The sequence below is a fragment of the Pleurodeles waltl genome, chromosome 3_1 (assembly GCF_031143425.1).
Source record: "Pleurodeles waltl isolate 20211129_DDA chromosome 3_1, aPleWal1.hap1.20221129, whole genome shotgun sequence".
NCBI lineage: Eukaryota > Metazoa > Chordata > Amphibia > Caudata > Salamandridae > Pleurodeles > Pleurodeles waltl.
The window spans coordinates 924,644,808-924,667,006 of record NC_090440.1 but is presented as its reverse complement, the minus strand read 5'-3'; the positions used below and the strand labels follow the sequence as shown (position 1 = coordinate 924,667,006).

The 22,199-nt window shown below is 48.6% G+C and overlaps 1 protein-coding gene across 3 annotated transcripts in view; it reads left to right on the top strand.

The window, feature by feature from the left end:
- Positions 1–22,199, top strand: part of KDM1A (lysine demethylase 1A) — a 590,627-nt gene that overhangs the window by 337,304 nt on the left and 231,124 nt on the right. For all 3 annotated transcript variants that reach the window (XM_069223917.1, XM_069223918.1, XM_069223916.1), the window contains one exon: positions 18,537–18,669. In XM_069223917.1, the coding sequence (XP_069080018.1) occupies positions 18,537–18,669 (133 nt within the window). The remainder of the gene's footprint in view (positions 1–18,536; positions 18,670–22,199) is intronic.

Below are 22,199 nucleotides of genomic sequence, written 5' to 3'. Positions count from 1 at the left end.
CTGTTACCCATCTGCCAAACAAGAAAGATCATTTTAGTGATTTCTGCATTACCCGAGGAGATGGGTCAGCCATACAAGATCTGCATGACATTGTTGAGACCTATATGTTCCAGCTTTAATTGTTAGGCTGGGTCTCTCCAGTCCCCAGTCAGCCAGTCGTTGATAACAGTGAGTTGGGGTGCCCAATACTATAATCTGATACCCACTGCCCCTAAACCCCCTGTCAAAGACTGACCTCCGGCACTTAAGAAAGGCAATGCGGGGAGGTCGGCCCCTCCAGCTAATGGAGGAAAGCAACGCCTTTATCTGACTAAACCAGGAGTGAGGAGTGGGAAGTTTTGCAGCACATATAAGAACTTCAGGAGTATCATCATTTTAATGAGTGCAATTCATCCCAGTGGATTTAAGGGTAGCTTTTTTTCAGTTGTGTAGGCTTATCCTAGTGGCGGACAACAGAGGGCTAAGGTTGAGGCTGCATGTAAGTTCTGGTAATATAGCGATGCGGATGGTCAAATATTTAGAGATGAGTTGGCACACTGGTGTGTTTGACTGTCAAGACAGTTCAGCGTGGACACCACATATAGGGACTAGGAGGGACTTGTTGCAGTTCATACAGAGGCCCAAGGCCTCTTCACACACCCTAGGAATGTCTAGGATCATGGAACCGGATGTGTGAGGGTATGAGGAAGCGTAGAACGTCGTCAGAATATAATGCATTACGGTCTTCGCTCATCCCACCCCAGCTCCATCCCTGCACATGGGCATCGCACTGGATAATCTGGGCCAGAGGTTCAATGGCCAGAGCAAAGAGGAGTGGAGAGAGAGGGCATCCCTGCCTGGTGCCACGTTTAATAGGGAAGCAATGTGATATTATCCCATTGATGAATACCTGTGCAGCGAGCTGGTTGAGGAGGAGTTTGACAAGCTTCTGAAAGTTGGGACCAAAGTTTACACTGGAGGACTAGATCTAAATAGGCCCAGTCGGCAGACTAGAAAATCTACAAGTAGTAGCACTGTAGAGTTGGGTACTTCATGGATGTGGGCCAGTGCTGTGTGGGCAAGTCTGAGATAGTGATAAACTCTGTGATTAGGTATGAAGTTGCATTAGTTTGGGTGTATTAAGGAGCCCAGGACATGGTGGAGTCTGCTTGCTAGGGCTTTGGCGAAGAGTATATCTATCTGTGTTTATCAAAGCGATAGGACAGTATGACTCAGGATTTGGGGTGGATGGCCCGTATGATGGTGGCCAGATCAGTCAGAGGGACAGTAACCAAGTTGTACCACTTTAGTGTAGAGTTTGAGTATCGCGTCTTCTGTGCCCAAAGACTCCAGGTCCTCTTGTTGGGACTGGGTAAAGGGGGGCTGTGGGATGTCTGCAAGCAGGGGTTGAGTTGTCACTTTAGCAGGATATGGCTGGTGGGCATAGAGCTGCTCATAAAATATCAGCAAATGCATCTATCTGATAGAGGCTTCTAGCTGTAGATTCCTTACCTTAGAATTCCCTGGCGTCAGCTTCGAATCCGGAATTTTTCTGCTGAGCAGTACCCTGTGCGTGACGTCAGGTGGCGTTGTTTGAATCCGTGTCAGTCTCCACGTGGCGTTGTTGGAGCCATCTGTGACGTCTCCGACTTCTATATAGGCACCACCCCGGTGCGCGTGCGTCAGTTATTTGTCTTCCGCAATGGTTAAGTGTAGATCCGGATAAGAGCTACCCTTTTTCTTCGACATTCGTCGAGGCTTTTTTCTTGATTGCTTGAGATGTCTTCAAGATAGACCGGATTCAAGCCGTGTGGTGCATGTCATTGCACCATGTCGGTCGTGGATCCGCAAAGAGTGTGTCTCTGGTGTCTTGAAAAGGACCATGATTCGACATTGTGTTCCGACTGTCGGGCCATTGCTCCGAAGTCCTTGGTGGAGAGATCCCTCAAATGTCTTGGGGCCCGACAGCCGTCTTCGGTCGGCAAGATTCCGAGGAGGTCACGGTCCTGCAGTAGAAGGAGGTCACGGCACCGCTCCCGGAGCCTCCAGTCCTCTTCCTGGCATTCAGGGTCATCGGGGCACTCCGGTAAGAGGCACAAAAAGAAGTCCAAGCGGACTGCGACTTTGCCACGCCTGTCGGCTGACAAGGCATCTACAGAATGTCCATGTTCTGAGCGGCGTTCAGCGGAGCCGTCGCCAGGACTGACTCTGCGTCTTCCCCCTTTCTGGGGACTGGAGTAACCATTGCTCAAATTTAAGAATTTTACGAGACTATGCGCCTTGTTTTTTAGCAGGCTGCACCCTCGGGTGGGTCTTCAGGCCTCGCGGGGTCAGCAGGGGCCCCATCGGATTCGATGTCAGCGGCTTTGGCCTCACACAGTCAACCTCCTCTGGTGCTGGGTCCGACGGCGACGCATCCTCCACCACCGGCACCCATTGGTGGTAGCCCCATCCTCATTCCGGATGATCCGGAGCGATGTCGTACGCTGCAACTTCGGCGCCAGTTAGGCCCAGATCATTGCCTGAGCCTTATTTTGGACAGCCAGGCACAGGAGAGGAGTGGGAGAGGTCTGAGGACCCTTTAGAATGTGAACTGGAGCAAGAACAGGAATGGTATGAGGATCTAGGAGAAGCCAGTGGACTGGACATTTTTCCAGATACCAGCATGCTCTCTCCTCCCAATGTGGCTACGGAGGAGGGGGCTTCTTTTGCTATGGTGTTGCGTAGGGCAGGGTAGTGGTGCCAGTCAGGATGAATCTCCTGACAGGTTGTAGGGAAATGTCTCCCTTGGCATGGTTACCCCCTAACTTTTTGCCTTTTGTTGATGCCAGTTATGATTGAAAGTGTGTTGGGATCCTGCTAACCAGGCTCCACCACCAGTGTTCTTTCCCTAAACTGTACGTTTGTTCCCACAATTGGCACAGCTCTGGCACACAGATAAGTCCCTTGTAACTGGTACCAAGGGCCCTGTGGCCAGGGAAGGTCTCTAAGGGCTGCAGCATGCATTATGCCACCCTGGGGACCCCTCACTCAGCACATGCACACTGCCTCACAGCTTGTGTGTGCTGGTGGGGAGAAAATGACTAAGTTGACATGGCACTCCCCTCAGAATGCTATGCCCTCAACCCACTGCCTGTGGCATAGGTAAGTCACCCCTCTAGCAGGCCTTGCAGCCCTAAGGCAGGGTGCACTATACCACAGGTGAGGGCATAGTTTCATGAGCACTATGCCCCTACAGTGTCTAAAGCTAAACCTTAGACATTGTAAGTGCAGGGTAGCCATAAAGAGTATATGGTCTGGGAGTTTGTCAAACACAAACTTCACGGTTCCATAATGGCTACACTGAAATCTGGGAAGTTTGGTATCAAACTTCTCAGCACAATAAATCCACACTGATGCCAGTGTGGGATTTATTGTAAAATGCACACAAGGGCATCTTAGAGATGCCCCCCCCTGTATACCAGTCCAAACCCCAGTGTTAGGCTGACCAGTTCCTGCCACAACCAGACGGGTTTCTGGCCACATGGGGTGAGTGCCTTTGTCACAACAGCCTGCACTGGGTGGAAGTGCTTCTCACCTCCCCCTGCAGGAACTGTAACACCTAGCGGTGAGCCTCAAAGTCTCATGCCCGTTATAGAGCCCCAGGGCATCCCAGCTAGATAATTAGAAACAAGGAGGAGTCACCCACAAGTCCGGACAGCCCCTAAGGTGTCCTGAGCTGAGGTGACCCCTGCCTTAAGAAATCCTCCATCTTGGATTTTGGAGGATTCCCCCTGTAGGAATGAGGGGAGGAGGTACAAAGAGGGTGTAGCCACCCTCCAGGACAGTACCCATTGGTTACTGCCCCCCAGACCTAAACACCCCCCTAAATTCAGTATTTAGGGGCGACCCTGAACCCAGGAATACAGATTCCTGCAGCCTGAAGAATGAAGGACTGCTGACCTGAAAGCCCCTCAGAGACGACGGATACAACAACTGACTTGGCCCCAGCCCTACCGGCCTGTCTCCCGACTCAAAGAACCTGCACAGCGACGCATCCAGTCGGACCAGCCACCTCTGAGGACTGACCTGCACCTAAAGGACGAAGAACCTCCTGAGGACAGCGGCTCTGTCCAGAAACAACAACAAAGCAAGCAACTTAAAAGAAACTACAACTTCCTGCCAGAAACGCAAGTCTTCACACTCTGCACCCGACACCCCTGGCTCGAGTTCAGGACAACCAACACTGCAGGGAGGACTCCCAGGCAACTGCAATGACGTGGACACCCTGAGTCGACCTCCCTGCACCCCCACAGCGACGCCTGCAGAGAGGATCCAGAGGCTCCCCCGACCGCGACTACCTGGTAACAAAGGAACCCGACGCATGGACCAAGCGCTGCAACTGCAGCCCTCAGGACTGAGAGGAACCACCTACCAGTGCAGGAGTGACCAGCAGGTGGCCCTCATCCTAGCCCAGTCGGTGGCTGGCCCGAGAAGCCCCCTGTTCCCTGCCTGCATCGCCCCCCTGAGTCCCTCCATTGTTTTCTACGGCAAACCCAACACCTTCTTTGCACACTGCACCCGGCCGACCCTGTGCCGCTGAGGGTGTGTTTTGTGTGCTATTGTGTGCCCCCCGCATTGCTCTACAAAACCTCCCTGGTCTGCTCCCCGAGGACACAGGTACTTACCTGCTAGCAGACTGGAAACGGAGCACCCCTGTTCTCCATAGGCGCCTATATTATTTAGGCCCTCCTGTGACCTCTGCACCTGACTGGCCCTGTGTTGCTGGTGCTGTGGCTTTGCATTAAACCCCCAACGGTGGGCTGCCTGTGCCCAGGAGACTGAACTCGTAAGTGCTTTACCTACCTGAGGAACTAGGCAATACTTACCTCCCCCAGGAACTGTTGATTTTTGCACTGCCTACTTTTAAAATAGCTATTTGCCATTTCAACCAAAACTGTGTGTACTACTGTTTTAAATCAAAGTTCTATACTTACCTGTGTGAAGTACCTTACAATTTAGTACTTTCCTAAAATGTGAATCTTGTGGTTCTAAAAATAAATTAAAAACATATATTTTTCTATATAAAAACCTATTTGCCTAGAGTTAAGCCTTTTAGTGTGTGTTCTCATTTATTGACTGTGTGTGTACAACAAATGCTTAACACTACCCTCTGATAAGCCTACTGCTCGACCACACTACCACAAAATAGAGCATTAGTATTAAATAATTTTGCCACTATCCACATCTAAGGGGAACCCTTGGACTCTGTGCACACCATCTCTCACTTTGAGATAGTATGTACAGAGCCAACTTCCTACAGAGGTGCTTCAGCTGGGGCTGACTACATCGGAGCCGATGTTGCCCTTCAATGAGGCCCTTACGGACGTCCTTCTGGGAACATGGTCCAAATCCAGCATAGGGACTCCTGTGAATAGGACAGTCGGCCGCCGCCATAGACTTGCTCCAAATGACCCTAGTTTCCTCACCCAACACCCTACCTTTGCGAGCTTGGTGGTCCAAGCCTCCACTTCCCGTGGTGCCTTCCCTTCCCCCCTCTGGATAGAAATGTTTTTCTTCCTCCAGCCTGGCATTGAGGTCAGTAAATACCTTTTGCCTATTGGGCTGTTTCTCCCATACGTTATGGGATATGGTGGCACAGGTGCTGCCCTAGGTCCCAGAGGGCGTATGGGACACTCTCACCCAGGCTGTCAAGGATGGGAGAGATGCAGCCAAGTTTTCTATCAGGTGTGGATTGGATACGACCAACTCGCTGGGTAGAGAGAGTGCGTTGACAGTGGCCCTACGTCTCCAAGCCTGGCTACATTCTGCTGGCTTTTCAGGGGATGTCCAGTCGAGTTTGATGAACATGCCTTTTGATGGCTCTCGCCTTTTTGGTGAGCAGGTAGACTCCGCGCTTGAGAGGTTCAAGGATTCTCGAGCTACAGCCAGATCCTTGGGCCTCTCAATGCCAGCTCGCCAACAGTCTGTCTTCCTTCCCTTTCAAGGCTTTGGAAGGGGTGCGGTACCACGCCAGCCACTTAGCGACCGTCCTCCAGCTTCACAACATCCTTTGCGAGGACGTGGTCGTGGTACTCTCAGACCCAGAGGGTCTGGCCAGAGGTCGGCCACCACATAGCCCCCGCCACTGCGCCCAAGCCCTCCTAGTGTGGTTCTGCAAGACCATGTCCGTCCAGTTGGAGGGAGGATTCAGTTTCATCTCCCTCACTGGCAATCCATCAGTTCGGACAGATGGGTCTTGAAGATCATACGATCTTTCCAGTCTTTCCTCCTTCTATCCCTCCGATAAAAGAATGGCTGATGGAGGGTCATTTGGTTTTGCTCCGCAAGGAAGTTACAGCTCACTTGACTAAGGGAGCTATAGGAAGGGTCCCGACATCAGAAGTAGGCAGTGGTTGTTATTCCAGCTACTTTCTGATTCCCAAAAAGAGCAAGGGCCTTCACCCTATTTTGGATTTAAGGGACATCAATCTCTTCCTCAAAAAGGAGAAATTCAGGATGCTCACTTTTGCTCAGGTCTTCTCTGCCCTAGACCAAGGAGACTGGATGGTAGTGTTGGACTTGCAGGATGCGTATTTTCATATCCCATTCTGCCTGCCCACAGGCGTTACTTGCGGTTCAAGGTGGGCCACGAGCAATTTCAGTTTACTGTGCTCCCTTTCGGTCTCACCAGTGCCCCTCTGGTGTTCACAAAGTTGATGGCGGTGGTGGCAGCTCATCTGCGCAGGCCAGGGATTTCAGTCTTCCTCTACCTAGACGATTGGCTGTTGAAGGCTTTGACGTCCCAGGCTCTCGTCACCCACCTCCAGACGACAGCAAACCTCCTGCATTCGTTGAGGTTCACTATAAATGTACCGAAGTCACACCTGACTCTCTCTCAGAAGCTCACTTTCATTGGAGCTGTTCTGGACACAGTACAATATCGGGCCTATCCTCCAGAGCAGCGAGTCCAGGATATTCAGGTTATGCTACCGATGTTTTGGGCTCTGTCCTGTAATTTCGGTGAGACAGACTTTGAGGCTGTTGGGACTCATGGCTTCCTGCATCCTATTGATCAAACATGCAGGATGGCATTTGAGGGCTCTGCAGTGGATACTGAAGTTCCAATGGGCACAGCATCAGGGAAATCTTACCAACGTGGTTCAGATCGCAGAGGGAACTGCAAAAGATCTGCAGTGGTGGTTAGTGAACTGCGACTGGGTCAAAGGCAGACTCCCCTCCCTTCCTCAACCAGATCTCACAGTAGTGACAGACGCATCACTTCTAGAATGGGGCGGCCATCTGGGAGAGGTGTAGATCATAGGTCTCTGGCGGAATTTTGGCTCCATATTAACTTGTTGGAGCGTCGGGCGATCCGACTAGCATTAAAAGCATTTCTTCCTATTGAGAAAGGGAAGATAGTGCGGGTGCTAACGGACAACACTACTGCGATGTGTTACTGCAACAAGCAGGGTGGTGTGGGGTCTTGGAACCTTTGTCAAGAGGCTCTGTCTTTGGAATTGGCTGGAACATCAGGGCATAACCCTGGCGGGTCAATACCTGGCAGGTTCTCTGAACGCCAGGGCGGACTAACCCAGCCGGCAGTGCTTAGCGGATCAAAAATGGTATCTCCATTTGGAGGTGGCGCAAGGACTCTTTCAGTAGTGGGGAGAGCTTTGGTTAGATCTGTTCGCCTCCGCAGAGATCGCGCAACGTTAACAGTATTGCGAGTTTCCAAGCAGCTGTCGCTAGGTGACGCTTTTCATCGTGATTGGAGTTCAGGCCTCCTGTACGCCTTTCTGCTCATAACGCGTCTGCCCAGAGTTCTCAGGAAAATCCAGAACGACCGGGCCCAAGTAATTCTAGTGGCTCCAGATTGGGCACAAAGAGTCTGGTATCCAGAGCTTCTCAAAATGAGCATCAGTCCCCCAATCAGGTTGCCTCTTCGGGAGGATCTTCTGTCGCAGCAGCAGGGGAAGTTTCTTCAACTGAACCTGTCGACTTTGCGGCTTCATGCATGGAGGTTGAGCGGCGACAGTTAATGGTTTATGACCTCCCTCCAGTTAATGGTTTAGGACCTCCCTCCCGAGGTCTGTGATGTCATTCTGGCAGCCAGGCGTTCCTCTACTAAGTCGATTTACGCCTGCCGGTGGAAATGTTTTGTATCATATTGTACAGAGAGGTCTATTGATGCTCTTTCTTCTCTTTCTAATATCCTTTTGTTCATTCTATCATTCGCCCAACAGGGTTCCTCTTTAGGGACTCTTTAAGGGCTATCTTTCTGCCTTATCTTTTTTTCTTCACTTGCCCGATCAACCATCTTTGTTCAAAGGCTCCCATTGTACTGAGATTCTTAAAAGGGTTTGTACACATGTTTCCACCTACGCCTTTTGTTATGCCCCAGTGGGACCTTAATCTGGTGCTCACTTTTCTTATGTGTGCTCATTATGAGCCTTTACATTTTGTCCTCTCTGGCTGCTCACAATCAAAACAGCTTTCTTAGTGGCGATAACATCTGCCAGGAGAGTGAGTGAGATGCAGGCTTCATCATCAAAACTGCAGTATCTCACGATATATCCTGATAAAGTAGTTCTCAGAACTCGTGCCTCTTTCCTCCCCAAGGTGGTGACCCCTTTCCATCTGGGTCAAAATATCACCATGCCCACCTTCTTTGCCTCACTGCATCCCTCTAAAGAAGAGGAGCGTCTCCATAACCTGGACCCAAAAAGAGCGTTATTGTTCTACCTTGATTGCACAAAAGAGTTCCGGGTGGACGACCAACTCTTTGTGGGTTACGTTGGTGCAAAGAAGGGTCGGGCAGTCCAGAAACGATCCATTCGTGCTGGGTCATTCTCTGTATAAGAATTTGCTACGCTTTGGCTAAGAGGCAACCTCCAGAGGGCTTGAGGGCTCGCTCTACCAGAGGTAAAGCTGCGACCACTGCATTGGTTGGAGGCGTGCTGGTACTTGATATCTGCCAAGCTGCTGCGTGGGCTTCCTTGCACACGTTTGCAAGACACTACTGCCTGGACAGCCAGGTGAGGTCCTGCAGGACTTCATGGTGTAAGGTATATTGTCGCAACCTACCACCAGGAGTTATAGCTTGGTTATCTATTCTAAGGTAAGGAATCTGCAGCTAGAAGTCTCTATCAGATGAACAAGTTACTTACCTTCGGTATCTAATTATCTTGTAGAGACTCTATCTAGCCTCAGATTCCTTACACCCACCCAGGCCTCCCTGCTCTGCGAATATATACTTTGTGTTTCATGATTTTTCCCTTTCTCAAGGGCATGTTTTTGCACTCAAGCAATCAAGAAAGAAAAGTAAATAATTGTTGGTTCTTCCATTACTCTGCGCTTCTGGCCCGGGAAGTTGTGGAAAAGAACTGACGTATGCGCACCGCTGTAGTTCGTATATAGAAGACCGTGATGTCACAGACGGCTCTGACTATGCCACGCGGAGCCGGATGACGCACGCTGATCTGAACGATGCCACCCGACGGCACGCGCAGGGTACTGCTCGGCAGAAAAATTCCGTATTCTAAGCTGACGTCAGGGAATTCTAAGGTAAGGAATCTGCAGCTACATAGTCTCTACCAGATGAAAGGTAAGCAACTTGTTCGTTATTACAGCTGGTGTTAAAGTCAGTGATGGAGGGCTTTAGTCTCGAGCTGTAGTCCTTGTTGGCAAGCCACAAGAGAAGTTTACTGCTTTTATCACCATGTTCAGATATACACCAGACAGATTCCCTCCAACACTGGTGGGCTTCATGGAAAGCAAGTGTTCAATGCATGTGTGGCTGTAGATTCACATACTTGCATACTCCTGCCATCAAGTGTTGGATCTGGGTGAGTGCAGTTTTTTTTCTTCAACAAAGTCTTTTGAGTCATGAGGTAGAGTGAGTCCTCCTTCTCGGTGATTGTTTTCTTTCCGCCATCTGGTTCGGACAAATGTGCTTGTGCTCTGTGTCAAGACTGCTACATATTTCGCTGTTATTCCTAAAACACTCTAATCCTTGATGTTATTGTATTTGTCGCGCTTCACTTTTCTGCATATTGAGGTTTAATCGCTCCTCAAGTCAGTGCGTTTCGACTGCGGCCTCTGCAGGGCAGCACAGTTTAGGCCTTCAAACTCAGTCTCCAGCAGGTCCTCCATAGACTGCTTTCCTTGTAATAGAATGGACGCCTTTCCATTTCTGCACTTTCTGTCCTGCAAAATATCCACAGACCGAGTCTCATTAGGTCTGTAACCTGTGTATGTCTCTGGAACACAGAATGGTGGATTGCAAAGCCTGTCAATCTTTCCGCTCAAAGAAAACCCTCAGGGACCATTGGGCATGCCTGCTCGAGATGCAGTGGATGAGCAATGAGGACACTCCTGACCTCTTTGGCCAGGAAGATGTCGGATGAAGAACACCACCATTAAGCTTCGGTAGTCTAAGAAGAGGCGTTCTCTGTTGAGGGCAGTTCAGAACCCGACCCTGAATTTGATTTAAAAATAACTGATGTCACACTGAAGACTCGAACAGGGAGTACTGTACCCCCTACCCCTCAATCCCATGTTGAACATTCAAGAAAACACACATCACCTCTTGAACAAGAGGCTTTCGCACCACCACTGCCTTCTGGTCTTGCCACCAAAAACACTAGTTTGGATACTGCACACCCTCTGGTTCGGCGCAGAAACAGCCAAAGCCTTTAGTGCCGACAAACTCACCACCTACTGGCCTATCAGTGCGAGCCAACAGTTGACATCTACTGTTTTGATGGTGGAACTTTGTCACTGTAACTCAAGCACGGCTCGGATCCGAAAGCTTCAAGGCACACTAAAAAGCCCACTAAAAAAACGGTTGAGCCTATTCTCCATTAATTACAGGATAAATTGGGCGCTCGACAACAGCAGATACAGATTTAGCCTCAGACTAGATGTATTCTGACAAAGCCTCTGGCTACAGTGTAGCCATCTTCAGAAACTGCTGTCTTTTTAAGAGGCACTTGATTCCCCTACTCCACCGATGTAAGGAAATGGCTCCCTGTTGCAGCTACCCCCCACTTTTTGCCTGATACTGATGCTGACTTGACTGAAGTGTGCTGGGACCCTGCTAACCATGCCCCAGCACCAGTGTTCTTTCACCTAAAATGTACCATTGTTTCCACAATTGGCACACCTTTGGCACACAGATAAGTCCCTGGTAAAAGGTACCAGTGGTACCAAGGGTCCTGTGACCAGGGACGGTCTCTAAGGGCTGCAGCATGTGTTGTGCCACCATTAGAGACCCCTCACCTAACACATGCACACTGCCATTGCTTATTGTGTGTGTTGGTGGGAAGAAAAAGGCAGTCGACATGGCATCCCCCTCAGGGTGCCATGCACACAAAATACTGCCTGTGGCATAGGTAAGTCACCCCTCTAGCAGGCCTTACAGCCCTAAGGCAGGGTGCACTATACCACAGGTGAGGGCATAGCTGCATGAGCAATATGCCCCTACCGTGTCTGTCTATTCTTAGACATTGCAAGTACATTGTGGCCATATTCAGTATATGGTCTGGGAGTTTGTCAAAAACGAACTCCACAGCTCCATAATGGCTACACTGAATAATGGGAAGTTTGGTATCAAACTTCTCAGAATAATAAACCCACACTGGTGTGAGTGTTGGATTTATTAACAAATGCACACATAGGGCATCTTACAGATGCCCTCTGTATTTTACCCAATCCTTCAGTGCAGGACTGACTGGTCTGTGCCAGCCTGCTGCTGAGAGATGAGTTTCTGACCCCCTGGGGTGAGAGCCTTTGTGCTTTCTGAGGACTGAAACAAAAGCCTGCTCTGGGTGGAGGTGCTTAACACCTCCCCCCTGCAGGAACTGTAACACCTAGCAGTGAGCCTCAAAGGCTCAGGCTTCGTGTTACAATGCCCCAGGGCACTCCAGCTAGTGGAGATGCCCGCCCCTCCGGCCACTGCCCCCACTTTTGGCGCAAGGCTGGAGGAGATAATTAGGAAAACAAGGAGGAGTCATCCACCAGTCAGGACAGCCCCTAAGGTGTCCTGAGCTGAGGTGACCCCTGCCTTTAGAAATCCTCCATCGTGATTTTGGAGGATTCTCCCAATAGGAATAGGGATGTGCCCCCCCCCCCCCATTCAGGGAGGAGGCACAAAGAAGGTGTAGCCACACTCAAGGACAGTAGGTATTGGCTACTGCCCTCCCAGACCTAAACACCCCCCTAAATTCAGTTTTTAGTGGCTCCACAGATCCCAGGAAATCAGATTCCTGAAACAAGGACTGCTGACCTACAAGCCAGCAGAGGAGGAGGAAGACGACAACTGCTTTGGCCCCAGCCCTACCGGCCTGTCTCCAACTTTGAAAACCTGCTCCAGCGACACATCCGACAGGGACCAGCGACCTCTGAAGACTCAGAGGACTGCCCTGGACTAAAGGATCAAGAAACTCCTGTGAACAACGGCCGTGTTCAAAACCAGCTACTTCTTTGCAACAAAGAAGCAACTTTCAAAGACTGCACGTTTCCCGCCTGAAGCGTGAGACTTTACACTCTGCACCCGACGCCTCCGGCTCGAGATCCAGAGAACAAACACCTCAGGGGGAGGACTTCCCGGCGACTGCGAGCCCGTGAGTAACCAGAGGCGACCCCCCTGAGCCCCCACAGCAATGCCTGCAGAGAGAATCCAGAGGCTTCCCCTGACCGTGACTGCCTGTAACAAGGGACCTGACGCCTGGAACCAACACTGCACCCACAGCCCCCAGGACCTGAAGAAACCGAACCTGAGCGCAGGAGTGACCCCCAGGCGACCCTCTGCCTTGCCCAGGTGGTGGCTGTCCCGAGAAGCCCCACTGTGCCTGTCTGCACCGCTAGAGTGACCCCCGGGTCCCTCCATTGAAACCTACCTGATACACAACGCCTGCTTTGCACACTGCACCCGGCTGCCCCTGTGCCGCTGAGGGTGTGTTTTGTGTGCCTACTTGTGTGTCCCCCAGTGCTCTAAAACCCACCCCACCCCCCCAACAGTGGGCTGCCTATGCCCCAAACATGAGACTTGTTAGTGTTTTACTTACCTTCAAAACTAACCTTTACTTACCTCCCCCAGGAACTGTTGATTTTTGCACAGTGTACACTTTGAAAATAGCTTATTGCCGTTTTTACAAAGACTGTATGTGATATTGCTTTCATTCAAAGTTCCTAAAGTATCTAAGGGAAGTACCTTACATTTAAAGTATTAACTGTAAATCTTAAACCTGTGGTTCTTAAAATAAACTAAGAACATATATTTTTCAATATAAAAACCTATTGGCCTGGAGTAAGTCTTTGAGTGTGTGTTCCTCATTTATTGCCTGTGTGTGTACAACAAATGCTTAACACTACCCTCTGATAAGCCTACTGCTCGACCACACTACCACAAAATAGAGCATTGGAATTGTCTACTTTTGCCACTGTCTTACCTCTAAGGGGAACCCTTGAACTCTGTGCACACTATTTCTTTCTTTGAAATAGTATATACAGAGCCAACTTTCTACAACCGAAAAGGAAGAAAGTGGACAAAGCCTCTAGTCCTTTGTCTCTTCCACAACCCTCACCACCACCAGACTCACCATCACCCCCACAAATCCCCTAGACATCTCATCTCAGGGTTCCCCTGGTAATGGTACATGTGTACATGATGCAGGGGGATGACACTTTTGAGACCCCACCACTTATCCTCCAAGGGACTCTGACCAGACCTATACCTGCACGTTAATCCTTTCCTGATGATTATTCTACAGCATAGCAGGAGTTAATAGGTAGGGCTACTACCGTCCATGACGTGCAGCTCCATAAGGAATCCCTAGAAAAGTATTTACTTTTTTAAACACATAGTGCACATAGGGGCACTCAATACTTATCCAGGTTTGAAGGCATGTTACGCCACGCAGACGACATTTTCAAAGACCCTGTTAGGGCTAGAATAATCACTCGCAGGGCAAATAAAAACTATAAACATCTGATTCCACGTATATTAGGGAACAGATACTATCAGACTCTCTAGTAATCACCGGTCCCTGTAAAAGAGCTAATTCACAAGTTAGTAGTGATGGCCCGCCACTCGACATAGAGAGCGAGCACATAGACTTGGTGAGGAAAAGGTTTACCGCCCAATCTGCAAACCATTAGCATACTGCTAACTCAATGGATTTGCTTGCAGTGTTTAACCATACTCACTGGAACCAAATGGAGGCGCTCCTACAACATCTCCCAGATGAGCACAGAGAAAAGGGGCAAGAACTTGTTGTACAGGGCAAACTTATATCTAACACCTCCATACGTTGTGCCCTAGACTCTGCCGATACCGCAGCAGGAGGGATTAATATCCGCATCCTGCTCTGCCGACATGCATGCCCGCGTAGTTCATGGTTCAAGGCGGATGTACAACAAAGCCTCGTAAATGTACCCTTTGTCAAGGAACATCTCTTTGGTACCCAAGTCGACAAGGCCCTTGAGAAAATGAAAAAAGTCACAAACAGCTAAATATATGGGGTCCTCCAAACACCTACACCTCGAGGCTCTTTTTGCCATTCCAGTTATCGTGGGGAATCCAAAACTAGCACTACAAAAGACTCCCATCTCCTACCAACGTAGTCAGAATCAATATTCCTCCTTCAGAGGTTATTATAGAGGCTCCTACAGGGGAAAAAAAGGCAAGAGTTGAGGCAAAGGTGCTTTCCCACGTGGTAGAACCCCCAACACCAAACAATGACTTCCCTCACATTCCCCTCCCCCCCTCCCCAACCCGTACAACACCTGTAAGGGTTGTTAACAGAAATTTCTACCCACATGGCAGTCAATAACATCAGATCAGTGGTTGTTGGACATTATCCAACCTGGTTACTGTCTGGAGCTGGTTATCAGACCTCCCAACATCCCACCTTGCACCCACAGGATATCACTGGAACATCAAGCACTGCTCAACAGAAAGTTCAAGCTCTTCTTCTCAGAGGAGCTATAGAACCCGTCTCTCTCTTCAACATCAATGGTCAGGCGTACACTTACTATGCTTCCTAATCCCATTCTAGATCTAAGGCTCCTAAACCACTACATTATGTCAGACCATTTTCATATGGTCACACTCCAAGATGTGATCCCACTCTTCCAACAAGACGACTTTCGTGCAGCCCTTGATCTAAAGCACACCTATTTCCACATTCCAATACACCCAGCACATCGCAAATACCTCAGGTTTGTGGTGGGTGAGAAACATTATCAGTTTAAGGTCCTTCTATACGGGGTGACTACCACACCTCGATTATTCACCAAGTGTCTGACTGGAGTGGCGGCCCATCTATGCAGACGAAAGATACATGTGTTTCCCAACTTGGACGATTGACTTATCAAAGCCAACAGTGTCAACAGTACACTCAGATTACAATTGATCTGCTTCACTGCTTGGGATTTACTATTAACGTTTCCAAGTCTCTCCTACAGCCTCCACAGATACAGCCATATCTAGGGGCCACCCTAAACACACAATTAGGGGTAGCTTACCCTGATTCTGCCAGAGTTCTAAATTTACAGGGACTTTTATCTCAGTTTCAAACAAATCAGCAGATAACCGTGAGATCAATCCTGCGGTTACTAGGGAAGATGGTCTTGATAGTGCTAGATACAGGGTCAATTAGAGGATGTAGTGTTGATAGACCGCCAAACTCATCACACTCTGCAATGGTGGAATATCAACAGGTACCAACAACATGTTGAAGGGGTGGTCTTTTCTCAACCCTGTTCCTCACACTCTACTGGGAAGAAAGGAGCATCCATGGCTTTCCTAGGAAACATCCTGATAGCTGACATATGTAAGGCAGCTACATGGTTCACACCTCCACAAAACTATTATGTGGATGTTTAGCACGTCAACAAGCCAATCTAGGTTAGGCAATGCTAAATACTTAATTTCAAACAGCTGCAACACCCACAGGTTAGCCACCACTTCTGAGGAGGACTGCTTTACAGTCTCTGCAAAATGACATGTGGTGCTGTAGATTCACATGCACCCATCCCTCTCCCCTGACACCTGTGGGCCTTTTGTTTGTGTTTTTGTTTTTTTGTTTTTTACACTTTTCACATGGATGTTTTGTTACTTTCACTTACTCTACACTCCACTCTCACCTGCCTGTGGGAAAACAGTCTTAACAATGAAGTTGATGCCCATGCACCGTATCAACGAGGAGTCACTCTACCTTGTGACTCCAAATATTTCTTAGAATAAAAACTACCTGCACTAATCTGAATCTAACACTAGATGGCAGGAATATGCAAAGCATGTGAATCTACAGCACTACATACCACAAACAGATTCTTACATGATACATAACATATTCCTTACCTAGGGATATTTTGTTGAGCTACAGTCGCTGCCGTTTTTAGTCTCTAAACTATTGTACGAGATTCAAGCTCCACCACACTGGCAATTTTACCCTGGTCAGCATGCTTAAGATGGGTTTTGCCCACTCCTCTAATATTAGCTTTGCTGGCTGCCCACGGGGTACCTACTCCTTCGACTGACCCATCATTGATCTTAAAGTAGGCTTACTGCTGAGATCCTACATGAAAGGATGTGTGCATTAATTGTGTACATCATGTCGCTAATGGGGAGGAACAAATAGCTGATGGGAGAAAGGGTTTTGGTGGCAGTGACGTGTATAAGACCGTTGAGTTGGGTGCCATGTCTGCCAAGCAGCACACAGCCCCAGGGAGTCCTTACAAGAGGTTGCCAAGTAGTCCTGTACTCCAAGTAGTCCTGTAAGCTTGTCAAGAATCTTTTTGAGCTGATGTGGGGGTACATAGATACTAAAGGTGTAAGGTTTCCCCTCAAGTGTCCCCAATATAACAGCCTTGAGAGTCATCTGTCCTACCAGTAGAGGAAGTGTTTGGTTTAACCATGTCAAATGATTTCTTTTGCTTCTGGACAATTTTTGTATAATCCAGAAAGATCATGTTGGGGACGATTGAAAGGTATGTCGCCTTTGGTTGTGTGCATCTCTGTCTTGGTAGCTCAAAAACGTTCTATGATAGGGGGTGGAGGAACACACAGCTGTGGTTTCTGCGTGAGGGCTCAATGTGCTTGCTCCACTACAAACAATGGAGAGAGAGCATCCTGCGGAATCCAAGATTTAATTCAGTTCTCAATAAACAGCTCCTGCTGGAGGGGTTCAGCCTCCTCTGGAAAACCCACAAAGTGAAGGTTGTTGCGGTTTTCTGCAGAGATCAGTTTGGTGACTTTAACTTTAAAGTTGGTAGTATCATCCTTGAGTGAGAACACTGCTTTTAGCACCAGTTACTCATTTTGCCACATTGCGGAAGTCGTGGTGGAGATGGGCTATATCCACTCCCACTGTGCTGATTTTAGTGAGAAGTGTGGATGGCCTGGTGTGCGCCAGTCAAAGAGCAGGCGTAGTGGAATTTGGTGGTCTCAGTAGAGCTGGTAATGTACTTGTCTATCTTTGATTGAGCACCTAGTGGTTAGGCCTTGTCCATCCCAATGGCGATGCCAGGTAGTGCAGTTCAGATTGTTCTCCACAGCACCAAGGTGGGCAGACCCCTAGGTCTGGAAGTCCCAGGAAGACAGTGGAAAAAGGTGAGGCAGATATGTCTCCTCTTCATCCCAGGGCCTAGAGGCAGCATGAGCAGCCGGAGGACAGAGTCAGTAGGGGGTTATTGCAGGGGATGTAGGGTAACAAATGCCCCCTTAGTAGAAGTTGCAGTCATGGTGTTTCCCAGATGGGCTTCCCCAGTTGATTGAGATTATTTATCTTCAACAAGAGCTTGGGAAGCTAGCAGCTCGGGGGGCGGGGGGGAGAGATGGGAGAGCCCCTCCTTCAGGCTTTTTGTTCTCTAGTTAAAGCTTATATACCTATGTATGATACAAAACTGTGTATTAAGAAAATGCTTGTGTCTCTACAGTTTCAAATATTGTCTTGGTGTTGTGTCTACAGCAGATAGATATTTACTGACTATTCCCTGCATGACTGAAATTATTCAAAGCCTGTTATTCTGTGAAAGTGATCAATGGTTGATCTATAGTTATGGGTAAGCAACTTTAAGAGAAGTAAACTGAACATCATGGTTTTACACTGCTTGTTTTGACTCCACCATGTTTTCTATTAACTTTGAGTGGAGTTTGAGTATTACTACCTTTTCTGATAGGTTTTTATGTTAATTGAAGTGACAAAGCCATTTCATTTATGCTTATTTAATATAGCACACTAAATGCATTGTCACTCACTTGAGTTATGCTAGTGCTTATTTGTATTTTTATCCTGTTTCTACTCAAAGCATAGAACGTGTCTTGTGATAGTTGCATGCCAAAGTTTTGACTTCCTTTAATAATACGTACATCTACAACCTTCTTGTCTAAAACAAGAAAGGATGGAAATTAATATGCCATAATGTCACAGTATTCCAATATGTGAAAAACAATTACATATCTACCCTTAAAGATTAGTAAATCTGATCACCCCCTGGAACACTGTTCATCTGTAATTGTTTGTTATTTACAAATTTGTAATAATTTATTTGTTCCTTTTTTACCATAGGATGATGATTTTGAGTTTACTGGAAGTCATCTCACTGTGCGGAATGGATATTCATGTGTACCAGTAGCTTTGGCAGAAGGCTTAGACATTAAATTAAATACAGCAGTTCGGCAAGTTCGGTACACAAGCTCTGGTAATTTTATTTCAACATTTCCAAACATCATAAACTGCATTTGCATAGTATCTTCTGTTACAAATAATGTAAACTTGTCAGAAAAGACAATATATTCCTTTTCAGATAATTCAAACATTTCTACCCTGACATATTTACAACCACCACTATTTATTATTCTTCATTAATGTTGTGATAGTTCTTCTGGGCCATTTCAACACTTGTAAATGTTTATGGATTGCAATACTGATAGTAAGGACATGAAGGTAGGTAATGCTTCAAAACCATTCTTGAATTACTTTACTTTTATAAACTGCAAGTTATAGTCTGGTGTTTTTAGAGGTGAAGAAACTTATAAGTGCATGTGTCATGTACTGCTTGGTCTAACACTGTTCCTGACAGCCTTATGTCCTAACCATAAACAAAGAACATTGATGGTACTTTATCAGCTAACAAGATCTGTCATTTACATTTGCAAGGGTGCAGAGCATATATATTGATGCATTTTCATTTCTGATGGATACAACTACCTGTGGATTCCTCACTCATTGAATTTTCCCCATGCGCCAGCATCCGACGGAAATTTTCTCCTAGCTTCTGCACGTCGACGAGGATGTCACAATTGCCCAGCTCCCACGTGACGCCGTCTGACGTCATACAGGCAATAAGAGGTATTCTCCGGCGTGCTGACGTCAGTTCCCTTTTTTCCGTGCCTTCGAGCGACGGTTATTCTTCGAGGAAGCAGCTGTTTTTGCTGCATAGTTACAGTTACTGTTTCTATCAAGATGTCACAGCGAAAGTCGGGCTTTAAGCCTTGTAGAGAGTGCGGAGGCAAGATGTCGGTGACAGACCCACATGTGGATTGCTTGTGGTGTTTGAGCTCCGACCATGAAGTGGAGAAATGTGAATCCTGTCAACGCATGAATCCTAAGGCGTTGAAGGAATGGGAGGCTAAGCTGTTTTTGGCAAAGTCCAAAAAGAAGGAAAAGCGGCACCGCCGCAGATCGTCCTCACCGAAATCTCATCGACGTCACCATGACTCCCGGCGCGTCGTGATTCTCGACGCCGTTCGAGTAGAGAGCGTTCACGCTCGAGGTCGAATTCAGTTCTGCGCCGTAAGACATGGGAGGTTAGTCCCACCATCACTCCTCAGCCGCAGACCCCGCCAACGTCTCCGACGTCGGTTTTCGAGGTGCTGATAGTTCTGCATTTTTTAATGCCATATTTGCCATTTTTCAACAGATGGCTCCAGGTGGTGGTCCGGCTGGTCCTTCGGGGCCATTGGCTTTTAATATGGGTGCTCCGGCTCCTTTACGACCAGCACCTTTCATGCCCTTCCTTCCAATGGGAGGTGCTGGCTCGGCGCCGGTTCCTTTGGCATCGCCTACAAGACCTGTGACTCCGATGAGGACTGCTGTCCCGGCGCCGGGGGGTTCTTCACCATCTTGTCCTCTGCCTCAGTTGGCGCCGTAGGATCCGGTGTCGGATGGATCAGAGGATCGGCGTCAAGCGAGGACGTCGACGGACGCCTTGTCGATGCCAAGGATCGAGGCCAGGCTTCATTCTAGGAGGCTAGCTCTTCGCCTCCTTGAGGAGCAGGAGTATAGCAGGCAGGCCTTGGAGGAGGGCGAGATTGAGGAGCCTCTTACAGATCTTCATGGTTTGGACAAGGCTAGTGGCTTGGACACTTCCCCGGAGTGGGACTTGACATCTACTGGGGAATATACAGAGGAGGCTGCTTCTTTCCACTCTGTTTTAAGGAAAGCAGCTGATTTTTTTAGGCCTTCCCCTCCCAGTGGCTGAGGCAAAAACCCAACATCTTGACGGAAGTACTATATCCGGCCTTGGCTATAGCAGAACCTCTTTTGCCTTTTAATGAGGCTCTCCTTGATCCAATTATGGAGATTTGGAAAAAGCCAGTCACATCTACGGCTGTAAACAGGACAGTAGGTCCTTCGTCTGCTCGGTCTGTTTGCTTCTTGCATTCTGTTGGTCACTCATGCACGCTGGCACATGAGGGCTCTTCAGTGGTGCCTCCGAAAGCAGTGGTCTCAACACAAAGGGGATCTCGAAGGATCGGTAAAGATTTCCAGAGATGCTGCAGTGGATCTTCAGTGGTGGGCTGCGGACGGCAACCTTTCCCAAGGAAGGCCGTTCTCGCTGCCTCCTCCAGTGGCCACAGTGGTAACGGATGCTTCCACTCTAGGGTGGGGAGCTCATCTGGGGGACCTGGAGGTCAAAGGTCATTGGTCTCCAGCGTAGCAGATGTTTCACATAAATCTGTTGGAATTGCGGGCGATACATCTGGCTCTCAAGGCCTTCCTCCCTTCCCTTTGCGGTCAGTCAGTCCAGGTCCTGACAGACAACACTACCGCGATGTGGTACATCAACAATCAGGGAGGAGTAGGGTCGTACCTTCTCTGCAGAGAAGCTCTTCGGCTATGGTCCCGGGCAAGGTACCATCGGATTTGCTTGGTAGCAAACCATCTGGCTGGAGTCTTGAACGTGCATGCGGACAGTCTCAGTCGGCACTTCTCGACCGATCTCGAGTGGCATCTTCATCCAGATCTAACCCTGTACATCTTCCGGGTGTGGGGATTCCTTCCGGTAGATCTTTTTGCCACTCGGGAGAACGCGCACTGCCTGTTGTTCTGCGGCCTCCAGTATCTGGTGCAAGGAACGTTGGGGGGCGCGTTTCAGATGTCCTGGTACGGCCAGTTGCTTTACGTGTTCCCCCCCCCCATACCCTTGATTCCTCGGGTTCTGAGGAAAATTCGCCAAGACTGGGCCCAAGTCCTCTTAATAGCTCTGGATTGGCCAAGAAGGGTGTGGTATTCAGATCTTCTCCAACTCTCACTGTGCCCCCCGCTCCGTCTCCCTCTCAGGGCAGACCTCCTCTCGCAATTGCAGGGGCAGGTTTTACACCCCCACCTCCAGAGCCTGCACCTTCATGCCTGGAGATTGAACGGGGCAACCTGAGTTCCTTTTCTCTCCCACCCGAGGTGGTGGATGTTATTTTATCGGCCAGGCGACACTCCACTAAATCTGTCTACTCTAGCAGGTGGGCTAAATTTGTGAATTGGTGTGTGATCCTTTACGTGCCCTCTTATCAGACATTTTGTCTTTCGCATTATCCTCGGCACAGAGGGGTTGTGCAGTTGCGACAGTTAACGGCTACTTGTCGGCTCTGTCAGCCTTTCTGTGTCTGCCTGACCAACCCTCTTTATTTAAATCCCCATTAGTTTTGAGGTTCATAAAGGGCCTGACTAATAGATATCCTCCCACTCCTTTCATTATGCCTCAGTGGGATCTGAACCTAGTTTTAACATTTCTTATGGGCTTACCGTTTGAGCCGATGCATTCTTGCCCCTTAAGGCAATTGGTTCTAAAAACTGTTCCTTGTTGCCATTACTTCAGCTAGAAGGGTGAGTGAGCTACAGGCTCTTTCTGTTAAGCCCCCGTACACATCCTTTTATGGGGATAAGGTGGTGTTGAGGACCAAGGCTGCTTTCTTGCCGAAGGTTGTTTCACCCTTCCATATGGGTCAGTCT